The sequence below is a fragment of the Meleagris gallopavo genome, chromosome 17, assembly GCF_000146605.3.
Source record: "Meleagris gallopavo isolate NT-WF06-2002-E0010 breed Aviagen turkey brand Nicholas breeding stock chromosome 17, Turkey_5.1, whole genome shotgun sequence".
NCBI lineage: Eukaryota > Metazoa > Chordata > Aves > Galliformes > Phasianidae > Meleagris > Meleagris gallopavo.
Window position 1 is genome coordinate 10,817,218 of NC_015027.2, and position 23,964 is coordinate 10,841,181.

Here is a 23,964-nt window from a genome sequence, read left to right on the forward strand (position 1 = left end):
TGTTCTTCCCTGCTTCACTACACTGAAAGGCCTTATATAAGGATGCTTTGGGTTTCTATTCTTTCTCCTATCAGGAAAGCCCAAGAGGAGATGATTTCAGAGCTCAGACAACAGAAGTTCTACTTGGAAACCCAAGCTGGAAAGTTAGAGGCCCAGAATCGAAAATTAGAGGAACAATTGGAAAAGATGAGTCACCAAGATCACACTGACAAGAACCGCCTGCTGGAGTTGGAGACTAGGCTGCGAGAGGTGAAAATGAGTTTAATCCTTCCAAACTTATTTGAATGCATCTCATTTTAAGTATTACAGTGATGATTAGAATTAAGTTGTCTTAGTTCTGTGTGTCTTAAAAATGGTATTTTAACATGTAATAATTTATTTTAGTCTAGCAGTATTTTCCCCCCCAGGAATTCTTCTCCTGGAGGGAGAGAAAATACGAGAGATTGTTCATTGGAGTAAGTGTAGAGCTTTTAGATCTTCTTCTTGCTTTCTCAGAATCACATTTGTATTTTTTTCTACAATATCATATTTTTCAGCTGGAGTGATTATGGAGTAAAGAATTAAAGCTTAGCTATGTGCAATGATCGGCTTAACCGTAGGCCTAGAGTCTACAGAGTAGAAAGCAAACGACACAACAGGAGTGCTGTAAGAAAACAGGAGACCTGTTCCCTCATGCACATTTTTCTAAGGTTTTCAAAAAAATTAACAATAATATGAAAACCTGCATTTTTTTGTGACCTGTGCCACATTTTTAGTTCTTTAGTTTTATATCAGCTTTGAATTCACTTTTAGATCTTTTACCTTCTCCAGTCTTGCTCTAATAATTTTCATTTCAGTCTGAAATTTTGCCTTTAGCTAAGAGGGTTGGATGACTTGCACTTGTCCTTGTTTGACTGGCAGTTGGCTGGGACCAGTGTAAGATTTCTGGCAGGCTTCTCTCACATCTGCAACACAACAGAGTCACGTGGGATGCAAACATCCTGAAGAAGGTGCTAAAATTTGGAATTGATTTGAGCACCAAGGTCTGCTTTGCTTGGTTGTTCATTTTTTATCCATTCCAGGAAACAACACATTTATCCTTGACTATGCCTCAAGAAAACCTTGAACAAAAGCTACTCAAGTAAACCCAGAGCAAGGTTATTTGCTTGATTTCTTCAAAAATAACCTAAATAGATAGATATACAGGTAAAGATTCGTATAGTCTTTATGTCTAAAGATTCTTGAATGCAATAATTTCTGTGAAGAAATGTCAGCACAAACTACTTCAACTGTAATGCTTTCTGTATCAGCGTGTTAGATGTGATATTTGAGTCACAGCTGGAACTATTCTTGTTTTCTTTTTTCATTTCAAAATGCTTTTGATCTTTTTCAAAGCATATGAGTAGCTTTTAAGCAGAAAAAGCAGCATCCTTGACTTCTCAGCCACTTAAGCAATCTGTGAAGATGTGATTTTGGAATAGAAATGGCAATGTCATCCTAAAGTGAGGTTTGAAATTAGATTATATTGCCTGTGTTTTTCTTTGTAAGTAATTTGTGTTTGGATGCTACTTTTTTCATTCTTCAGGTTGGTCTAGAGCACGAAGAACAGAAGCTGGAACTCAAAAGGCAGTTGACAGAATTGCAGCTGACTCTCCAGGAGCGGGAATCTCAAATTACTGGGCTGCAGGCTGCACGGACAGCCCTGGAGAATCAGCTCCGTGAGGCCAAAACTGAACTAGAGGAGACCACAGCTGAGGCAGAGGAAGAGATTCAAGCTCTCACGGTGAGCCCTAAAATTGGTTCTAGATTAGAACTAAGAAGGTCCATGTTTTATGATGAGGTTAAATATGTATTTTTACTCTTTATTTCTTTTATTTTTCAGAAAAAGGCATTAATTGTGTGTTGAGTTGGTAGAGGCAGCTATGTCTAAGATGTCCAATTTTGTCTATTAAATTAACCTTACGTGTGCTCCTGGTAGTTCTATCATTGGTGCCCAAAGAACACTATTACTTCTGTGATGAGGTGAAACTACATGTGAAATTGTTATTGCTAGGAGCTTTGTTCTCTGATTTACTTATTTAAATAATTTATCACAAGTTTGAAGGTACTTGATCAGAAATGTTTTGATGATTTCTTTCTATAAGCTTGCCTGCTTTATACTTGTTTTGAAAAACAGCAATAATGAAAACTAGGAAAATAGTGTTGCTAAGCACCCTAATTTTATTCCAGTGTTTAAAAATCGTTATTTGCATCTTGCAGTCTCTGATGACATGTGTGAATGACATAAAGGAAAAAAAGAAAATTTAAATTGCCCCCTTCCCCCTTTTTTCCCCCTCTTTGGAAAGATAATTGTAAATCATATGCTGCAGGTTGCTGTCTCTTGAGTACAAAAAGCTGCTTTCACACTGCTTGATTCTAAGAAATATTTCCTTCAGAAAGGATTCTGAGGGCAGTAGGGGGGAGGGAGAATATACTGACCTGCTACTTTGCCAGCTAAACCACACTGAGGGAGCAGTCTTCAATGACCTTCAAATCCAGTTATTTTGAAGTGTTGAAAATGTTCATTCTCTTTGTCCAGTAACATTTGATAAAATAATTGTTATTCAGAATATTTCTGCCATTGCTATGTTTTAGAATGGGAAAGTGGGGATTTGCTGAGCCAGATGCTTGTATGAGCTTGGTGCTTTGGGTGGGAGAATGGGAGAACTATGCACTCCGAATTGCTCTTAAGCAGGTGCACGCTGGCAAAGTCCTGCAGCAACACCAAGGCTTAAGAATAACTCACTGGAACATGGCATTAGTTTCTTTTTGCTCAAAATCGTTATGGTCCTCTGCCAGCTGAAAACTTAGCATAACTGCTAATATCACTGCTAACAGGGTGATGATTATGTGCTTGATATCTTTCCCCTCCATCATCAGCAAAACAGATGAATGTACATGACCTGTGTTCACTCAGTTACTGCTTCAGTTCATTTGGCAAAATGGTAGTGCTCTTGAACCAGCTGTTGTAAGATAGGGCAGTTCAGTGTGCTTGGAGTATTTATGATGTGGCATTTTTTTATATACTTTATTTTTCACATTGCCTGTTGTGGTAAGATAATGTATTAGCTCTCATATTTGACTTGTGCTAAAGAGTTTTTCCTGTTTAGCCTCTTAGCTATAACAAAAATGCTCCAAATGAAGAATAGCTGGATGTGCTAGCACACTAAGCTTTCGTTCGTTAAGGTTTCAGATAGCATATGACATTTTACACTTCTTAAATCAGTTTGATGGTCTGAATGAATTTTGAGAAAGGCATGAGGCTGAAACAAGAACTTTTGCTTTGTCATGCTTTGCTTGTAAATTAGGAGGTAAAATGGTGCATGCAATTCTGCTTTCTTTAAAATAATGCATGTACTTTTCAATACTTTGGATGCTGTCTTCCAAAGAATTGATTTTTGTGTTTCATCACTGCTTTTTAGAGAGGCTTAGGATCAAATGGTGCTTGATGGTAGGACTCAGGTAGATTGGCAGTGCTGTTTGGGATAGCTTGCATAATGCTTCATTGTAGTTTTTCTTTGCAAGCATTAAACTGTATGTGGTATTTATTTTGTATGAAATACTAATCTGAGTATGAAAGTAAAACTAACTCAAATTTATGTCATGAATGTACAAACTTAACATGGAATCAGTAAGTGATCTGGTGACCGTTTAAGATGGAACTTTTTATATAATTCAGTACTTGAGTTTGTACATTTTTCTAAGTAGCTCAGAATTGGGAACATTTGATTAAGTAGGATGTGACTCTTGCTAATCAGTTCTTTGTCACTACGGAGTGCTTTCATAGCGTGCAGCATCTGCCTTCCAAACTTTGCTTGCTGGTAGATTGTTCTGCAGTTTGTTTAGCAACAGCTGTTGGATTCTAATTCTCATGTATGAAAAATTGATGATTAACTTCTTACCTCCTTTAGGCACATAGAGATGAAATCCAGCGTAAATTTGAAGCCCTTCGTAATAGCTGCACAGTGAGTATTAAATACAGATCATTGAATTATTTTGAAATTAAGGATAAGGAAGCAAACGATTTACTGACTTAATCCTTGATGACACTAGTTCCCAGTGTGGACTTCTGTCTTAAAGGTGTTAGGAGCTAGACTGATTGGATTTGATTGTTTTTTAGGCTTTGGGTAAACCTCAGTTGTGAGGTTTTATTCCATTTGTGAAATTGACACTATTCTTCTTTTTGGAGAAGAAAGTAAATTAAAATATCTCATTGCAGTGCAGCTAATAAGAATGGTGTAGCAGCTGCAAAAATGTTTGTAGGTAAAGATGTTTTCTACTCACAAGGAGAAGAAAAGATCTGCCTGTCCAAATCCCGAGCTGCATTGTAGATCTAGGCCAGAGCTGATGGAAAATCATTCTTGCTACTTTGGGTTTTAAGGGGAATTTAAAGACTGAAGAGACAAAGTGTGCAGTTCAAAATGATACAGCGACATGTGGACATCTGTTCAAAGAGCAGAAAGAACTTGAGGATCTTAATTTCTACCTTAAATTACTTGAGGTCTTTTGAGATGTTTTTCTACACATTTCATCAATCCAGGACAAATCTCAGGGTCTTTGACTATTGATAGGAATTCTTGCAAATTACCACTGTCTTCAAACTTGATGGAGAGTCTGTCTTCCAGTGACGTGAACTACAGAAATGTTGATTCATCTGGATCAACGCTGGCTGCTGATATTTCTAGGCTTTTTTCCTTATATCGCTCTAAACAGAGCATAACTGCTGGTTTTTTTTTTTAAATCTTGATTGTTTTCCCACTTCTGATTTCCTCAAGTTTAATTATTTTGTGCTGGATGACTAAGTATTTAACATAAAGTTTTCATCTTTCAAAAATACCATTTAAGAGTTACTGTTTTCCACAGTTCCTTTTCAGCAAGGGGATTCTTGTGTTCTGTTCATACAATGTACTGATATGAAGCAATGAGAAAGTAGGGCTTAGCAAAGTGTATTAATCTCCATCCAAAGTAAATTCTGCAAAGGAAACTTTGCTTTTTGTCATCTACTTTGCTTATGCTGAGTGATCTTTTGGCCCCGTGTGTTGTCACACATACTACACCCATAGCTATCTTTTCTGTTGTTTGTTCTGTCTTGGCCTTTTTACAGAATGGTGGCTTTCTGTGAAAATACTTGTCATCTCCATGCAGGCAAAAACCAATTGTGTTCTGCTGTAGGCTGCCTTCCAAAGGTTGTAACCTGTTATCTCACTGTAGTAGAATTTTGGCTTTGTAAGTGTGGCAGGCAATCTCCAGAAGTGAAGACTGACCCATGATCCACGCTCTTGGCAGAACACGAGCCAGCGGTGTGCTCAGGTAGCTAAAAGGCCAATGGTTTCCTGGCTTACATAAGAAATGGTGTAGTCAGTGGGACCAGGAGGTGCTCATCCCCCTGTACTCAGCTCTGGTGAGGCTGCATGTCAAGTACTGTGTTCAGTTTTGGGCCCCTCACTACAAGAAAGACATGGATGCCGTGGGGAGTCCAAAGAAGGGCAACGAAACTGTGAGGGATCTGCAGCACAAGTCTTATGGAGAGCAGCTGGGGGAACTGGGATTGTTCAGTCTGGAGAAGAGGAGGCTCAGGGGAGACCTCATTGCTCCCTACAGCTCCCTGAAAGGAGGCTGTGGCAAGGCTGGGAGTTGGCCTCTTCTCCTGCATAACTTGTGATAGGACTAGGGCAAATGGCCTCAAGTTGCTCCGTAGAGGTTCAGGTTGAATATTAGGAACAATTTCTTTTCAGAAAGAACATTCAGGCACTGGAACGGGCTGTCAGAGAGGTGGTGGAGTCACTGACCCCGGAGGTGTTGAAGAAATGCTTAGATATGGTGCTAAAGGACATGGTTTAGTGAGGAAATATTGGTGGTAGATGGACGGTTGGAATGAATGATCTTGGAGGTCTTTTCCAACCTTGGTGATTCTATGGTTCTAAAAGATTTCAATAATGTTGAGAGGTTTGAATGTTCTGCATAAAAGGATTTTTTAAGTGTTGTGCATTGTAGGTCTTTTAGTGGTATAAGTGAGATCATGCATCAGACATCCTCATCAGTAACAAATTAGTGAAATGGTTCCTATGTGAATAATACATGCTCATCATTCATTCTCTTTCTAGCCCAGGAAAATCTGTGTATAATTTAATTGACCATGGGTAGAAACTTTCTTTTATTGAGTTGTAAGTAGTTTTAGCTGTCTATCCTTTTTACTGAGAAGTACTGAGAGAAATGATAGGACAGTCTTATCTTGACAGTGAGGAATCAAGGAATGTTTGTTATGGTGCCTTCACCAGATGCTTCAACCTCATTTGTATTGAACACTGACACTCAAAATGCATCTGCTTTCCTTGTACCATGGCTGCACTCTTATTATCCTTTCTTTTGCTAAGGTCTCTGACCCAAGTCAACACTTTAGGTTCTCCTATTTGTCAGTTTTATATCTGATCATTGTTGTATTGTTGGTCTTAATTTCTTTTGTCTTTGTGATTTTTGTATTCGGTTGCTTTGATAGCTCTGCATTGATTCATCTTGCAACGTGTCTTTTTTACTGTTGGAGCCAAAAAAAAAAACAACTGGCTTTTGCTTTTTTCCACAAAGACCTCAGTTGTGCAATAAGTGATAGGATACATAATTATAGTAAAAATTGCAAATTGTTGAACCTGCTTTACACACACACACACACACACACACACACACACACACACACACACAGATGAACATGGCCATGCACACAGAATGATACTGCATTGTAATCTTGTCACAATGCTAGCTCCTGCTACAAATCCACTGAGGGGGATAGGACTAGTTCTCTTCCTTTAAAGAATTATTCCGTGAAAAATATTGCCATCCATTCTGAGTCTTAAAAGTTATTTTCTTGGCAATAAACAAGCACTCTAGAAATAAAATGCATTTTCTTAAATAGGAAGATTTAGGTTTTTGTCAGTTATTTCCATCTGGCGTTTAATTATTGCTTCTTCACATTTGGAGTCAAGAATGATACTAAGTTATCTTACTAATGATTGGATTCTTTCATGAAGAAAACATTCAGTAATTTCATTCAGAAATAATTCAGGAAGGAGGCGGTAATTTCTATAAAAATTTAGGAGAAAATGTATCCCATAAAGTATATTTACAGTCAGCTTAGTAAAATATTAATATTATTCTGTGGAACCACCACCTGTATTTTCCATTTTTATGGGGGAGGAGAGGGGATAACAGGCCATTGCTTTTACTCTAGAAAAGAGAGTGGCTTTAAAAAATGCTAATTAGATACTGCATCTTCCTTTATTCAAGATTTCATCATTAAAAACAAGGGTTACCTCCACTCCTTGAGGTTTTTTTGTCATCATTGTGTGTTGCTATCTTAAGCATTTACAAGCTTGATTCTGTACCTCTAGGAGATGGGATAGCAAGGCATGAAAAAAATTCCCTTCTGACTTCAGTCTAAAATCCTGATTCCATGTTGACTCAATTAGCTGACATACAAGAGTAAATCTTACGTGTTCAAAATTGTGTTCAGATATGTCATATACTAAATTCTCTCTTCTCTCCCAAAGATCTTTCCCACTAGGCTAATACCCAGGCAAAAACTTCTTTATGGCTTAGTTAAATTGATAAAACAAGCAAAAAAAAAAATACGTGCATGCCCGTGAGTATACGTATTTGCAGTTGTCTGTTGTTGGGAGGAGCCACTTCATTTAATGAAAAATGTTATGGCAAAAATGGAGTTTTTGTGGTTTGGCAAAGCATCGTAGATTTTTAGGGTGTTGCAGTGATATTGCTGCGAAAGAGGCCAACAGGACCTTCTCTGTGAATGACTGCCATGATTTGAGAGTGAGGCTCGTGTTTGGAGTGGCAGCTCATCTTCTGAGGACAAGGATGGAGGACTGCAGGACGCTGTGTGTTTTAAGGATGGGTTGGTGTGGGAAGGAAGGGAACACAGATGGTGAAATATTCCACTGTTCTGCAGCTGCTAGCAGGAGCAATGTCCTGCAAGCTATGCCATGATGAATTTTTAGAGACTGAAATTTCAGTGTAAGGTATTTTTCAAGTCGCAGATGTTGTCTGATTATGGAGAGAGGAGGAAAGTGAGGAATTAGTTGTTACATATTCATCATATAGGTAGATGTACAAGAGCAGTATCTATCTGCAGCTGTTGTCAGTAAGAGGCTTGATATTCTGCTCCATTAAGATGCTTGGTATTTCTCTAGTAGAAAAGCTTCATCTCTCAGATCCACCTGTAATAAGTTAACCTGAAGTGAGGGCGGTCCTTTCTCATGTGCTCCTTATGATAACTTGGGGATGTGAGATAGCTTTTGTTTTTTTCCTATTAACTTCTGACAGCTAACTTTCTAGTGAAGATCGGGGTGGGGACTGGAAATGAAGGAGTAAAATTCTGCATTAGTTTGTAAGTTCTGAATGAAGATTGTGCTAAAAATTGAATTAACACCAAGTAACTTGCTGCTGATGGCATTCTGAAGCAGTTAACCTTGTACTATCCTAACATTTCCCTGTGCATTTATTGGTGGCACCTGAGAACAGACATCTTCCTGAAAGATCTGAGCATAGCTTTGGAGAAGCTTGCAAACTGCAGTTAAGAATATTCTAAAACTGCTTCTTTTTTTTCCCTTTCCCATGTTATTTTGACTGTAGTTTTGATGCATGGATTAAATTTTGTACATTGTGTGATATACAATATAGAAACACCTTACCCCTCTGATACAGCAACGGGGAGGGAACTGTGCTGAGTGTGATCACTTTTGCTGAAGTTTGTTATGCTTGGGTTACTCTGTGATGTTTGAAACGAGATACCCATCTTCTGTGTTCTACGTAGTGAACAGTCTGTCAAGTTTGGTGTGGTCACATTAGATTTTATCTCAATTTTCTGGATTTGTTGGGGTGAAGATGAACATAGATGTACACGAAGATGTACGTAGACTGAGGAGGACATTTTGTTAGCTTTGTGAGTGATGGTGCATGGTGCAGATAGTGCTGCCTAGATTGCCTGGAAGTATTCCCCTAAGCTTTCAAGTGTTTGGTTCTTTTCTGAAGACTTTTGTGATGATGTTTTGGATTTTAAAAAGCTATAATAGTGTTTCATTGTAGGCTTTCCTTAAATATAGATTTACAAATTTAACTTCGTAGCTATAGCTCAGATTTTTGTTTGTTTGTTTTGTCTGGGGAGTTCCTTAACTGAAAAGAAAAATGCCTAGAACTATTACTTCTTTTCAGGTATGGGGTTCTGGCATAGGTTGTTTGTATGTATGTATGTATGTATGTATGCCCAAGGTCACATCCCCTATCATGTGCTGTTTGGTTTTGGTTCCTAGGACAGGCATTTACATCACGCATTGTCTCATTTTCCTGTGGCACTGTTATCTATCACCACTTAAGCTTTATAAACTCTGTAACCCTATTAGATTATATATACCTGCAGCTAGATTGAAAACAAAAAAAATTGTCAAGATATTTTCCTTTTCCCTGTGAAAAAGAAAAAAAACAACAGAAGATTATGAGAAGAACAACTCTCTCTCTTTAAAATAAATAAATAAACTCTAACGACATGATATTATGTAGGTTGTATATTATGTTCAAAATTTAAGCCAAGTCACTGTGGAGGTTTGGTTTAATTTTGGTTATATCCAAAGAAAGAAGTCAGAATCTCAGAACATAGAATAAGGGTGAATAAAGTTTAACTTCCAGCCATTAAAGTATACAGCTGTCTTGAAATCACAATCACAGAATGGCCTGGGTTGAAAAGGACCACAGTGCTCATCCAGTTCCAACCCCCTGCTGTGTGCAGGGTCACCAACCAGCAGCCCAGGCTGCCCAGAGCCACATCCAGCCTGGCTTTGATGCCTCCAGGGATGGGGCATCCACAGCCTCCTTGTAGTTTAAAGTACTACCTTTATGTCACCATATCAATTTTGGATTTACCCCTCAGGTCTCTCTTATATTTCAAATATAGTATAATACACTTTATAGAAAGTACTTTGAATTAATATATCAAATGAAAGTGGAAGAAACCAAAGGTCTGTAACAGATTGCTTAAAACTCACTAGTGTGGTTAAATAAGCAGAAAATAAAATAAAGGTAGAAGAAAAGGAAGGGTATTATCTGATCTGGCAGCTAGTAGAAATCACCAGTGTTGTTTGTATGACTAGTGGGTAAAACACTGTAAAAGCAAGTGTTCTTCTGTTCCTTTTTGGTTTCGTAAATACATTTACAAGTATCCCTATAACAATTTGGCACTAAGATATCCTTACGATACAGTCTGAGTTCTTTGGGAATTTGACTCAAAATGCATATTTTGAACAGGGCAGTAAGAGTGCTCAGGAAACATCCACGTGATCAGATTTTTATCAGCAGCATTGTGTTTTAGAGGATGAATCACTTTGATTTGACCCAGAACGTATGGATAGCAGGAATCTCCCCTTCACCCAGCAGGGAATAATGGCAGTTGGGCTTTTTCTGCCAACAATCAAATACTGCTAATCAAGATCTAGGAGAGCCATAGTAAGGAGCAGCCAATACCTGCTTTTCAGATTCTTCAAAAAGAAGTAGTTGTCATCTTTTCAGATAGCTGAGAAGAGACGTGCAACACTTTACTGCTTTATTTATTTAAGTGCTTGTATATGTTCCAATTTCCTACACATTTGAATGTGGCCAACTGTGTTCTGAGGTATTATATTTTTTCCCATTTATTGAAGTGTTTTATTCACCTTTCTTTGACGCCTAGGCAACAATGCCTCTTGAATGTATTTCTAATAGTTGAATGTTAATTGTATAGAACTTTTCTAGTTTCTGAAATTCTTTTTGTTAACATTATTCCGAGGATCCTTCCTCTTCTGTTGGATGACATTTTTTTAGCTAGGAGGTACAAATACTCACCCACCCAGTGCTGATGGCCTTTCACTCATGACAAATTAAAAAGAACTGTGAGAAGAGCCCACTGTTCTTCCTGTTGTTCTTTAAATTGAAGCAGAATGTGGTTTAAAGCATTGTAGTACAATGCTATTCTGATTTAAGAAATAAATGCATCCACTTTATTAAAGGCAAGGCTATTGTGCTCGTTGAATTTCTGCTTTTCACTGATTTTTCTATTAGTCTGTTGTGCTGCCACATTTTTTTCTTCATGTATCCTATGCTGATATTACTTCGATGAAGTACATTTCTCAATTTTTCTGCTTTTTCTGGCTGCATTCAATGCTGTTTATAGTAATCTCCGCAATTGCTAGAAGGATTCATCAGATTATACTGCCTTCTTTCTACCTCTTGTTCAATTTTCTTAAGTATCACACTTCAGAGGTCTCTGTAAGAAGTGTTAGCCTCATTTTACTTGAGGAGAAATTAAGGAAAAAAAAAAAAAAGAGAGAAAAGTGGTCTGGCAAAAGCACACTGAGTCAGCAGCAGATTTGAGAATACAACCAGAACTCCTGACTCCTAGCACAGTGCCTTAAATAAGGCAGTTCTCTCACAAAGAAGTTGTTATGGCCTATTTATACTCTAAACAAAACTTAAAGAAAATTTCAAGGCGTTTTCTGCAAGAATCAAAACTCTGTTTGTAATCAAAGTACTCCCATTGCGTAAAATCTGTCATTATTATGTTTCATGTGTGTAAATTTGAAAAGGAGGGGAAAAAAAAAGGAAGCCAAGTGGTCTTCTTGCTTGGCAATAATTGTTTCTGTGAGAGGAGAACACTTTCAAAACAACCTGTACTCACTGACGTGTAATCTAATTTATCTTTCTTTCTAGGTGATTACAGATTTGGAAGAACAGCTGAACCAGCTCAGTGAAGACAACGCAGAACTGAACAATCAGAATTTCTTCCTGTCCAAACAACTTGATGAGGCCTCAGGGGCCAGTGATGAGGTTGTCCAGTTGCGAAGTGAAGTTGATCATCTCCGTCGTGAGATCACTGAGAGAGAGATGCAGCTTACCAGTCAGAAACAAGTAAGGCTTTACATAAATCTGGATTACAGTCTTTCCATGATAGCTAGGTGGTTATCTGAAAGGCTAAAAATTATGTTAAATCTGAAAGCCTGTAGGGAATGTATATGCTTCTAGGGGCAATTCAACCAATTACTGCTCGAGACTTCCTTCCCTAAGTACTTGAATGAATTGAAAATTTTTGTTACTTCTCTTTATATTATTCTGCGAAGAAATTTAGCATTCTGAAGATCATAACGTAGAATTATTTAATTTTGTGACCTTGGCAATTTCAAATCTTCATAATGAGATAGAGCTGACATTAAAGGCAATCACAAGTTGGAAATAAATGGGTTGTGATTTACCAGCTTATGTTTGCTGCCAATTTGCATGTACTGTAAGTTAAATGGTAAGGCTGAAGCTTAAAGTGCATGCTTGATGTAGGATGTGAGAATTGATAGGAGGATTATTTTTAGACTATGGAGGCCTTGAAGACAACATGTACAATGCTGGAAGAGCAAGTAATGGACTTGGAGGCCCTGAACGATGAACTCTTGGAGAAAGAGCGTCAGTGGGAAGCATGGAGAAATGTTCTAGGGGATGAGAAGTCTCAGTTTGAATGTCGTGTCAGAGAGTTGCAGAGGATGCTGGATACTGAGAAACAGAGCAGGTCTTTTGTCCCCTCCTCCCCTTTTATATTAACTTGTATGCATATGCTCTATAGAAGCTAGTACAAAAATATATTTGGAATAGGATATGGGAGTGGGAACTAAATATAAATTCTTGTGAAGTAGTTCTAAAAATGGTATATTAGTTAATAGTCATTCACCAGTAATGTTCCTTTTGTTTTTTGCAAGTAAGTGATTCAAGAGGGTGTGTTATTTATCACTGGAATTTATAGAAGTCTTGATCTTTTTTTTCCCTTTTACTTCATTTTATGAAAAGTTAGTCCTTGCTCCAAAGTGTAACCATAGAATCTTGAAATTTTCAAGCAGCTTTTCTAGACTGGGGCAAGGTTATATAATACAAGTGTTGCAACAAACAGTCAGGCTTTATAAAGTAACATCTTGAATTTGAGGCAAACCTCTGAAAGTTATTGATGCCACTGCATGCTAGGAAGAAGTCAAACCCAGAAAGGTGTTAGGTAACATTGTCTTCCATTTTAATTCAGAGTGAGAGCAGATCAGCGTATTACTGAATCTCGCCAGGTGGTAGAACTAGCTGTAAAAGAACACAAGGCAGAGATTCTAGCCCTCCAGCAAGCACTAAAAGAACAAAAACTCAAAGCTGAGAGCCTTTCTGATAAGGTAAGCAACTTTCAATCCTACACTTCCATTACAAGCTGAGATACCTTTCTTTTGTAGAGATATAATTTCTAGAATTGTGGTCCTGAGCAGCTTTTTCAGGATGTGAGAGCAAGTTAAATACTGGAGATCAACAGGATAGAATTCTAGCTTCAAGCCAAAGACCTAGAATTTAATTTTAGAACAATAGAATAGTTCAGTTGGAAGGGATCTACAAAGAACATCTAGTCCAACTGTCTGATTACTTCAGGGTTATCTGCAAGTTAAAGCACGTTATTAAGGGCTTTAGCAAATGCCTTTTGAACACTGACAGACACTGGGCATCAACTACCTCCCTAGGAGGCCTGTCTGGTATTTGACCAGCCACATGGTGAAGAAATTTTTCCTAATGTACAGTCTGAACCTCCCTTGAAGCAGCTTTGGGCCATTCACTTGCATTCTGTCATCAGGTAGTAGGGAGAAAGAGGCACCTCCTTCTCCATTCCACAGAGCAATGAAGTCACCTTTTGGCCTCCTTTTCTTCACATTGGACAACACACTTGTCCTCAGCCTATCCTCATAGGACATGCTTTCTAGCCCTTGAAAGCCCAGCTTTGTTGTTCTCCTCTGGATACATTCAAGTATCTTAATATCCTTTTAATGCTGTGCTGAGCCCAGAACTGCTGCACACAGTATTGAAGATCAGGCTGCACCAATGCTAAATGTAGTGGGATAATCCTCCTGTTTAACCAACTGGCTGTGTTGTGTTTAATGGACCCCAAAATGCCATTTGCCCTCTTGGCTGCCAGGACATGCTGCTGGCTCATGCTGAACCTATGGTCCAGCACTCCCAGATCCCTTTCTGTGGGGCTGCTCTATGGAGTTTGTCTCACAGTCAGTACTTGTGTCTGTTTTGAGAATGGCTGATGGAAAAGTCAGTCTATGATACCAGGGATGTGCAATGAGTTCTGTCAATAACTCGATGTCATCATTTGAGCAGTGGCACACCAATTTTTTCCCCCTCAACCCTTTATAGTAAGTAAAGGATAATTGTATCATTTTTCTTCTGTGTGTGCTTGGTGAAGTTGAATTTTAAGATTGTGAAACACTATCACTCTTTTATGTTGTCCTGATCATCTGTCCCACCTGCTTAGCTCAATGACCTGGAGAAGAAGCATGCTATGTTGGAGATGAATGCACGCAGTTTACAACAGAAGCTTGAGACAGAAAGGGAGCTCAAGCAGAGGCTTCTGGAGGAGGTAACCTTGTAAATTCAAGTTGTAACTTCAGAAGAAAGTTCCACACTGTGGGAAGGACTGGATAAAGCTGTGTCAATAGCAGTATTGCACATCCATCCTTCTCATATGTAACTAGAGAATTAATGAAGGTGGAAGTTTTGTTTTCCTTAAAATTTTGCAAAATGTGTGGCCACATCAGGGAGTTATGAAAGTGAACTGCTGTGCAGGGAAAGGTGGGCTGGGAGCCAAGAGTTGACAATAAGGACTCTTTAGCCAGTGGACACAGTCCCATAGTACTTAAACAAGAAGATCAAAACAGGTCTGGTGATAGTAATGATAATTGGGTTCAGCCAGCGTCCCAGTGATTATTAGAGAAGCTTATAATGACAAGGCATGTCCTAGGTCACATCTGCAAGGCAGTGTCTGTGCCCAGACACAGCGTTCCTACATCAGGCAAAGTGTAGGAAACACTTATAAACAGGTCTGGAGCCAATGTGCTGTGGGTGCATAGCTGGAGACCACAGATGAAGCTTCTCAAAGCTCTCCATAATTTAGCTTTTAAAGAAGGTCTAAGCTGTGTGATCATCGTTTTTTATTTTTTTCTTTTTGCAAAAAAAAAGAATAACATGTAATAACGCTTTAGTAAAAAAAAAAAAAAAAGACAACAAACAGCAACAACAAACAAAAAAGTACACCACTTTTTTGCTATTAACAGCAGGCAAAGCTGCAGCAACAAATGGATCTGCAGAAGAACCACATCTTCCGCTTAACTCAAGGTCTGCAGGAGGCTCTAGATCGAGCAGATCTTCTGAAGACTGAAAGAAGTGATCTGGAATATCAGCTGGAAAACATTCAGGTGAGGGTGAGGAAACAGAGGGCAGGACTCTGTGCTCCCCATTTAAGGTGGAATTTTGGGATATGACCTTTTCCTAATCTAGTACTTTTCAGAGTCATGAGATACGGTACAGTATTTTTAGCTCTGTTCTGCTATTGAGTTGTTTGTTTCTGCTATTCAGATGAAATTTCTTACATCTTTGTGTGGTTCAAAGGTTCTCTATTCCCATGAAAAAGTGAAAATGGAGGGCACTATTTCTCAGCAAACCAAACTCATTGATTTCCTGCAAGCAAAGATGGACCAACCAGCAAAAAGAAAAAGGTGGGTGAAGGAGGTTTGAGAGTCATAGAACTAAATGGTGGCTTTCTATATAGCTATGTGCTGTGTTTTCAAAATTTTCTGTTTTATCTTTTTTTATGTGTAGCATTTGAGCATTCCAAGTTAATAAGGATAAGCTTTGCTAGGCAGAAAGTTTTTCATGTGGCCTATCCATTACCTTATTATTCCCAACCCAGTAGCTACAAGTCAATTAGGTTGTTGTAGGAATACAGAGCTTTAACCATGCTCTTTTTTCCTTTTAACAGTAAGTATGTTTGTGTGTATGAACATATGGTGTATCTAGAGTGGCTGTCTTTTAGCATAGGATTGATTAGTCAGGTGATGTGACTTGTGTCACATCTTTGTCATAAACAGTTCTGTCATATTGAATTAAGTAATTTAAATTAATTTTAACCACATATTTTGAGATCCTCTGTTTAGATGCTTTCGGAAACTCAGCATGTGAGTACTAGCAGGTAACGTATGCCCCCCTTTAAATTAATCCATATCTCAACATTTTCTCTCCAGTGCCAATATGAACTAAAAATCCATCCTTACTTATATCAGAATTACCATTAGGCCCTCTGGCCGGACTGCCACTAGCTAGTTTCACTTTGCCTAGTTTAAGCCATCTCTTACTAGGAGTTAGGAGTTGTCTGTGTGTTTCTGTTGCTAGGGCCTGTTTAGTCGGCGGAAAGAGGACCCTTCTTTACCCACACAGGTTCCCCTGCAATACAATGAGCTGAAAGTGGCACTGGAGAAGGAGAAAGCTCGTTCTGCTGAGCTGGAGGAGGCTCTACAGAAAACACGCATTGAGCTCAGATCTGCTCGTGAGGAAGGTAGGAGTTAACAGAAAAGGTGAATCTGGAGGCGGCGCACATTTTTTGGTCTGAATACATGCCTTTAATTGTGTGTCACTGTAGCAGTAATGTGTTGTTTAAATTCTAACCTACTGCAGAGAAGATGCAGGAAGGCTACACGTTTTTCTGCTGGTTGTAACCATTGAATGGTCACATAGAACCACTGCTATGAGCTAGTGCTTCATGTTGGTTATGTTAATGAGTGGTATTTATCTCATCTGTAGCTGCTCATCGGAAAATATCAGACCACCCTCATCCATCCACTCCAGCCACAGCCAGGCAGCAGATCATCATGTCTGCCATAGTCCGCTCACCAGAGCATCAGCCTACCCCAATCAGTCTGCTAGCTCCACCCTCCAGTCGCAGGAAGGAATCCTCCACACCAGAGGGTAGGTTCTTGATGAACCTCTCTGTTGTATGTTTTCATCTATTTAGGTGTGATCTCTCTCTCTCTCTCTTCCTCTCTCCCCCTCCTCCCTCCCCCCCCAAGTATTTTTGGTAATAGGAGATGATTTGGTTAGGCATAAAAGGAAGATACCAGTTCAAAGATATAGATAACCACTTATCTAGAAAAGGGGATATTGTTTCTCAGCCTTCTGGCTAAGATCAACTGTAATACCTGTAATGCCCTTCCATAGCTTTGAGAATGGAAGTGACGGGGTCATCAAAAAAAGTGAACAGGTTAAGGGTTCTGCTCTTTTATATTTATCTAACTAGTGTTCAAGAATGAATGTCAAACAGGGAGACCTCAAACTAAAACCTCCCAGTCTTCAGTTGAAGGTGGGAAAAGATGGGACAAGCCAAAATCACATACTGGTCTTGCCATCACAGGTAGGTGGGGAAGGACAGGGTGCTATAAGGATGAGTAGCATGAGCATAGAAAGGTATCCTCAGTAGCAGATAATGTTTGGGGAAAAGAATGATGATTATCAGTGAAAGAATATGCTTTGAAGGATTGACTTTGTTCATTAACGACCAAAAATACAGAATAGAACCACTAACAGGTTCTGTTTTAGGTATGCTTTGAGATATACTGCCACTGGTGGTTAGTACGAAGGCATAAAAAGGGAAAAGATCTGTGATGTATTGATTACAACAGTATAGGTGCTGGAGAGTTTGTTACCTATAAGCAAAATTGTGATTAGTCCAGCACATCTTTAGGAATTGGAGGTAAGTCCAGACTTGAAATTTGGTTGGATTGTTCAGCATAATCTTGCTACACCACAATAGCAATGTCAGCTCTACAGTCTGTTTTCAAGTGGCATCTTCTGTGCAACTGTAGAAGGTAATTACTGAGGTAGCTTAAGATTGCAGGCTGCAAAGGAAAATAGGCAGTGTCCTTGTCCATCAGGGATAGAAATATGCAGTCACCTTGGCTTTAAAATATCAAAACCTACTGTCATTGTCATCCCTGTCACAATATGCATTCTAAGAATAGATTTTTGTCCCTTCCAGAGTACAGTCGGCGCCTGAAAGAGCGAATGCATCATAATATCCCACATCGTTTTAATGTGGGGCTAAATATGAGAGCAACAAAATGTGCAGTGTGTCTGGATACTGTGCACTTTGGACGGCAGGCATCTAAATGTCTTGGTAAGAGCAGAGTGTGTGCCTGTGCTGTAACGTGACGAGAATGAAGAAGCATCAGCTGCCTAGAATTGCTTTTCAGTGAAGGTTGAATGAATGACCAAGCGTGAAGACTGAAATTTCTTGGGCGAACATTCTACTTTAGAAAACATCTGATGCAGAATAGAAGGAGATTCTTATAAAAGCTGCATTAGGGATTTGTGCATTAGGAGTTGAGGCAACTGTAATGCTTTTTTCATCATTTTACAGAAGTTTTTCTCTGTCTTTTTGTCAGAATGCCAAGTGATGTGTCACCCAAAATGCTCAACTTGCTTGCCAGCTACTTGTGGACTGCCAGCAGAATATGCCACGCATTTCTCTGAAGCGTTCTGCCGGGATAAAATGAATTCTCCTGGTCTGCAGCTGAAAGAGCCAAGCAGCAGTCTACGTCTTGAAGGGTGGATGAAAGTGCCAAGGTATAAACATGGTGCTTGGTGCCGTATCAGGTGCTGAAACATTTGGGACAGTTCTGTGTATTATCCTGGCTCTTATGATGTGATTAATTGGATATGTTCATTACAACTTCTTGTACCAATTAAATCTCTTTTAAAATTTGCATGTTTGTTTTGTTCATAATCCAAGTAGGAAATCCAACGTGGATTTGTGCTTATTTTCTTCAGGAATAATAAACGTGGGCAACAGGGCTGGGACAGGAAGTATATTGTCCTGGAAGGAACAAAAGTGCTCATTTATGATGCAGAAGCAAGAGAAGGTAACTTAGCATTTCTAGGAAGAACAAGGCCTAAAGATTGCTTGCTGTAGCCATACCTAATTTAGCTAAATCTTCTCTAATAAGGCAATGTAGTTGTGTTTTTTTTAGTCTTTAATGGTTTTATTTGCTGTTGTGTTATCACAATCCAGCTGTGAAATATCCAGTTTGTATCCACTTCATTTTGCTATCAGTTACTTTCTTCTCTGTTTCTTTGTCCTTTCTTAATCCATCTCCCCATTCTCTCTGCAGCCGGACAGAGGCCTCTGGAGGAATTTGAGCTCTGCCTTCCTGATGGGGATGTAACTGTTCATGGAGCTGTAGGAGCTACTGAACTTTCCAATACAGCAAAGACAGGTGAGAATCAATGAGGTCAAATGGATTTCATCTGATTTGCCATCAGTTGTATTCTGTTTGGCTAAACAGATTTTTTCCCTTGAACTTTCATTCTGTAACTGTTCAATTCCGAGGTTACCTCTCTGAATTAAGTGAATAGGTTTGGTTAGATTTGGTTACACACAGGGAGTTACTTCTGTCATGGTAGTTGAACTGTGAATAAGATAATCATCAAGCCAAATGGAAGTAAATATTAGCATTTTGTAGCATACTTAAAAGCAAACCTACTTTACTTTACATTTCTTTGATCAATACTCATAATGAAGTGTGAAGTTCTGTAATATGTGTCACTATTGTGCTCTAACCAGAAAGTCGTTAACTTAGAAATACTGTGGGTGTATACAGTCTCTTATTATTAAAAAATGTTAATGTTTTAATTTGTATGTATTGAATAGAACTGATGAAAAGATTATGTATGTCTTGATTTAAACATTAAAGGCTTCAGATTGTTAAAAACAAAGGTTTCCACAACCAATTTTTACAGATACTTCTTGAACAGTACAGGAAAAAACTAGCTGAATGGCTGTTCTTTTTTCCCCATAATGTTATTTCTTTTGAATAAAAGACAAGAAATGATTCTTACTTATTATAGAGACAGCACTGTATGTATGGATTGTATACATCTAGCCAATATTTAGCTTTAGGAGACTAGCCTGTGCAGGACCTGTAAAAGGAGAAACCTCTGTATAAATTGCTGTGGTAATACATCATGCTAAATACAACTTCTCCAATAACACTGAAAGGTGTTGATTTAAGTCCATTGACAATATGCCAAAATCTAATCTAAGTCTTATTCTATCTATACAACATCTCAGATGTGCCATATATCCTAAAATTGGAGTCTCATCCACACACCACTTGCTGGCCTGGTAGAACACTCTACCTGTTAGCACCCAGCTTCCCTGACAAACAGCGCTGGGTCACAGCACTGGAATCAATAGTGGCAGGTGGGAGAGTTTCCAGAGAAAAAGCTGAGGCTGATGCTGTGAGTATAAAAGTTTCATTTAATAATAACTATTCTGGGAGGGAGCAGAGTTTTGAAAAATGATTTTTTGGTATTTGACATACTGAGGTTTAACTGAAGGTAAGTTCCTATTTCTGCCTTAAGACATGCAATAGGAGTACCAGGAACTAATTCATTGTGAGACTGGTCCTTTATATTATAACACCCTTCTTTAGGCTTGGGAGTGCAGTAAGAGGACTCAAAAATTGTATCTCTGCAATTCCAGCATACAGCAAAGGAAGAAAGAGTAGTCTAAAACATGATTTAAATCTTATCTTATAGCGTGCCATATGGAATGAGCAAGTCTTGAAAGAAAGAAAGAAAAAACCAAAGAGCTCTTTCCTAAAGAACTGGGGTTTCTTTTTGTTTTGTAGCAGAAAGGAGTGTGTTTGTGTTTTACTTTTAGCTTTATTCCTGATAAGGATAAAAGGTTGAATTGAGTTTTTATGACTTTGGATAGCCTTTTGTCATTGCTGTGCTGATAAATCTATTTTCTGATGAAGGGAGACATGATTCTATGGCATTTCATATTAAAACGTTGGCTCTGGAAGTAATGAATATCGGATTAGGAGGAAGTCATCTCTCGTGCTAACATTTCTTTCGTCTCTGAGAAAATAGATGCTCTCACTGACATTTGGACGTCTTTATCCTTCTGGAAAAAAAAAAATCCTGCTTCACTGCAAGAGATGGAGGGAATTGGGAATTATAGGGATAACAATAAATTGTACACAAGTTTAGGTTAATTGTGATCAATTTCTGACTGCATTTCAGGCAGCTGAAAGTTTACTAATTCTTTTGTAGGAGAGATCCCTGCAACATTTAGCTTTATCAGAAAAGAAAATCTATACTAAACTTTTATCCCATCTGAAACCATGATTTTGCATTGTTTAAAATACATTGGAGAAGCAGAGGAAGATTAACTTAGCAATAACAAAAAAGTTCTTTCTGTTATTTACAGAAGTTGCTTGGGAACTCCCTGCTGAAGCTAGAGGGTGAGGACCGTTTGGATATAAATTGCACAATGCCCTTCAGTGACCAGGTAATGACAATGGTCAGTTGAACCTTACTGAATACTGGATAGTTCACTCATGAAAACTGTGCCTTCACAGCAATGTGTGTAATTGTGTACTTGGTTATTGGTTTGCTTTTTTTGTCCTTTTCATTACATCTTCTGGTAAACACTCATCCAAACTTGCTCTTGGGGCATTCCATGTTCTCCTCATACAGTGCAGTTTTTTTTTTTCTGCTGTCTCTGTAGGTTGTACTGGTGGGTGCAGAGGAAGGTCTCTATGCCCTGAATGTATTAAAGAATTCCTTAACGCACATCCCAGGAGTGGGTGCTGTGTTCCAAATTCACCTCATCAAGGATCTGGAGAAGCTACTCATGATAGCAGGTAGGGGTCTGTATGTTATCATGTGTGCTGCAGTAACCTCCTGCTGATTGCTTTGGAAACTTGCCGTGCAGGTACCAAGGGCCCAGGCTTTCCTTTAGATTAATTACAGAATTGTGCTTATTTGTTTAAAACTGGTGTGTCATCAGGAACAGTGGCTAACACCATGCTGTCTGGTGTTTTCCCATAAATGAGTATGTTATTGAAGGCTTAGTTAAACTTTCATGTGAGAGGAATCGGGCATGGTCTGTAATACTGTTTATTGCAGCACTTGGAAACTCATTGCCAGTTATGTTGGCACAGAAGAGTTCTTCTTAAGGACGTTCTTAAGGGTAAAAGAAAACTTTCTGGTTAATTTTGGATAGTGCACTAAGGAGGCTGCTTTTAGTGATGACCTACTTGACGTTAGCAACGCTATTAATCCACAGAGAGAATTGTTCTCCCACTGGATTTACTACCTGTTTTGTGGTGTGTTTTTTTTTTTTTTAGTATAAGTTTTCTATTTTACTTTTAATAGGAATAATATGAAATGAATTCTACATGGTACATTGTGACTGTTTCCACAGTAACAGCCTGTAATGATAAGCTGCTGCTTAGGTAACAAAAAGACTTGCAGGGAACAAGGAGTTTTCCCTTGACAAAATGTAACCATTTTTGTCTGCAGGAGAAGAAAGGGCTTTGTGTCTTGTTGATGTAAAAAAGGTGAAGCAATCTCTAGCCCAGTCTCACCTTCCAGCCCAGCCTGATATCTCACCAAACGTTTTTGAGGCTGTCAAAGGATGTCATCTTTTTGCTGCTGGCAAGGTAGGACACAGCTCCCTCCTGCTCCCAGAGCACCCTTTAGGCTCTACCGAGTTTGATATTAATCAAATCAGCATCTTTATTTCACTGGCAACAAATCCAAGGTCTGCATTCTTGTTTAAAATCTTTTTTCTTCAAATAAAAGCAGTATAGGTGGAAAAGAGAGACTGAGCTGGAGATGGGATGGAGAATCTACTACAGATATGAATTAATTCAGTCAGGGTGACATGATGGTATAACCTAAACTGCTGTATAATAAGAAATACATCAAAGCACAGCGTAGCTGTCTCCTCAGAGTTTGCTTCAGCTTTAAGATTTATAGTTGGTGAATTCCATCCACTGTTTGTTCTCAAATGTCATGTAATGGTTTCCAAGCTAGCACATTTACTTCTTTGATAACACTTGATATTTATGCTAATTCCTAGGGTCAATTTGGAACATTTAACCACAACAAAAGTTCTCATTAACAATTAATTCTGCGCAGCACTCTGATAACAAGCTGAACATCATTCAGTTCAAAGTGATTTTTAAGGTAGCAGTTTGAGGGGTTAAAATTAAACTTAACTCATGTCAGTTTCTTACTGATTTTAATAAAAAGCTTCTGATGTGTTCTAAGTATGAAGGGCATCATAGAAACAGTTCAAATTTATATTCCTTTGAGAATCTGAAGAGGCTTGTTATCCTTTCACTACTTTGCTCTATAACTACCCTACTAAAAATGGACTTGCTTATCTCTGCAAATTTCCTTTTGTGTTGAAAGGTCTTTGGATCTGTTCCACACATTCAACATTAGAATTTACTTTATTATCACCCTAACCTATGGCTGTAATCCTCCTTACAGGTTGAGAATGGTCTTTGCATCTGTGCAGCCATGCCCAATAAAGTGGTTGTTCTGCGATACAATGAGAGCTTGAGCAAGTTCTGTATCAGAAAGGTAAGCTTAGAAATTCCTTTCAGTAGCTGAGGTAATTCCTACACTGCACTAAGGCTTTGCGTTGTTCTGGAGCAAACATCTTAAACTTTTTTTTGCATGCATAAGAACGTTTGTTTGCCAACAGAAGTGATAGAAAATCGCTACGTGCGCAGAGTAAAGTGAGAGCAATTTCCTGTGATGAGGTTTGGCATATGTTGACAGACAGAGAACAGAATTGAGGTTTTTGAGATACTGGACCCAGCTGTACCCATACCTGTGTTTATTTACCTAAGGAAGGCTTTTTTCTTACATACCCATCAGTGTTCCCTCCCTTTGGTTGTCTTTGGAGAAATCCTCAGCAAATGAATTCTCTCTTTGCAATTAAATAACTTGTTTACTGTTCCAATGCAGGTCAAAGTTTATTTGGTATTATCCCATCACAGGATAAGCAGCTGATAAATACAGCCAACAAGGCAGTAAGATACAAATCTCACATGGCTGTGCATATACTTCCAGTGTATGTAGCCATCTCCACCTGCACCATTAATACTGCATGGTTCTGGAGCATGCATTGCTTTCCTCTGTCGTGTGCATATGTGAAAAGCAGAATCTCTGCAACTCTTCTTCAGCCAGCCGCTTCCAGGCAGACATGCAGTAATT

At 38.7% G+C, this 23,964-nt stretch overlaps 1 protein-coding gene across 1 annotated transcript in view; it reads left to right on the forward strand.

Moving 5' to 3' along the window:
- Nucleotides 1–23,964, forward strand: part of CIT (citron rho-interacting serine/threonine kinase) — a 71,302-nt gene that overhangs the window by 40,557 nt on the left and 6,781 nt on the right. The window contains exons 22-41 of the mRNA XM_010720465.3: nt 75–249; nt 1,565–1,762; nt 3,930–3,983; nt 11,758–11,955; nt 12,408–12,601; nt 13,103–13,238; nt 14,369–14,473; nt 15,168–15,308; nt 15,502–15,612; nt 16,282–16,444; nt 16,690–16,854; nt 17,921–18,058; nt 18,327–18,507; nt 18,712–18,803; nt 19,053–19,157; nt 20,012–20,181; nt 21,158–21,238; nt 21,458–21,593; nt 22,255–22,394; nt 23,233–23,325. Coding sequence (XP_010718767.1) covers nt 75–249; nt 1,565–1,762; nt 3,930–3,983; nt 11,758–11,955; nt 12,408–12,601; nt 13,103–13,238; nt 14,369–14,473; nt 15,168–15,308; nt 15,502–15,612; nt 16,282–16,444; nt 16,690–16,854; nt 17,921–18,058; nt 18,327–18,507; nt 18,712–18,803; nt 19,053–19,157; nt 20,012–20,181; nt 21,158–21,238; nt 21,458–21,593; nt 22,255–22,394; nt 23,233–23,325 — 2,776 coding nt within the window. The remainder of the gene's footprint in view (nt 1–74; nt 250–1,564; nt 1,763–3,929; nt 3,984–11,757; nt 11,956–12,407; nt 12,602–13,102; nt 13,239–14,368; nt 14,474–15,167; nt 15,309–15,501; nt 15,613–16,281; nt 16,445–16,689; nt 16,855–17,920; nt 18,059–18,326; nt 18,508–18,711; nt 18,804–19,052; nt 19,158–20,011; nt 20,182–21,157; nt 21,239–21,457; nt 21,594–22,254; nt 22,395–23,232; nt 23,326–23,964) is intronic.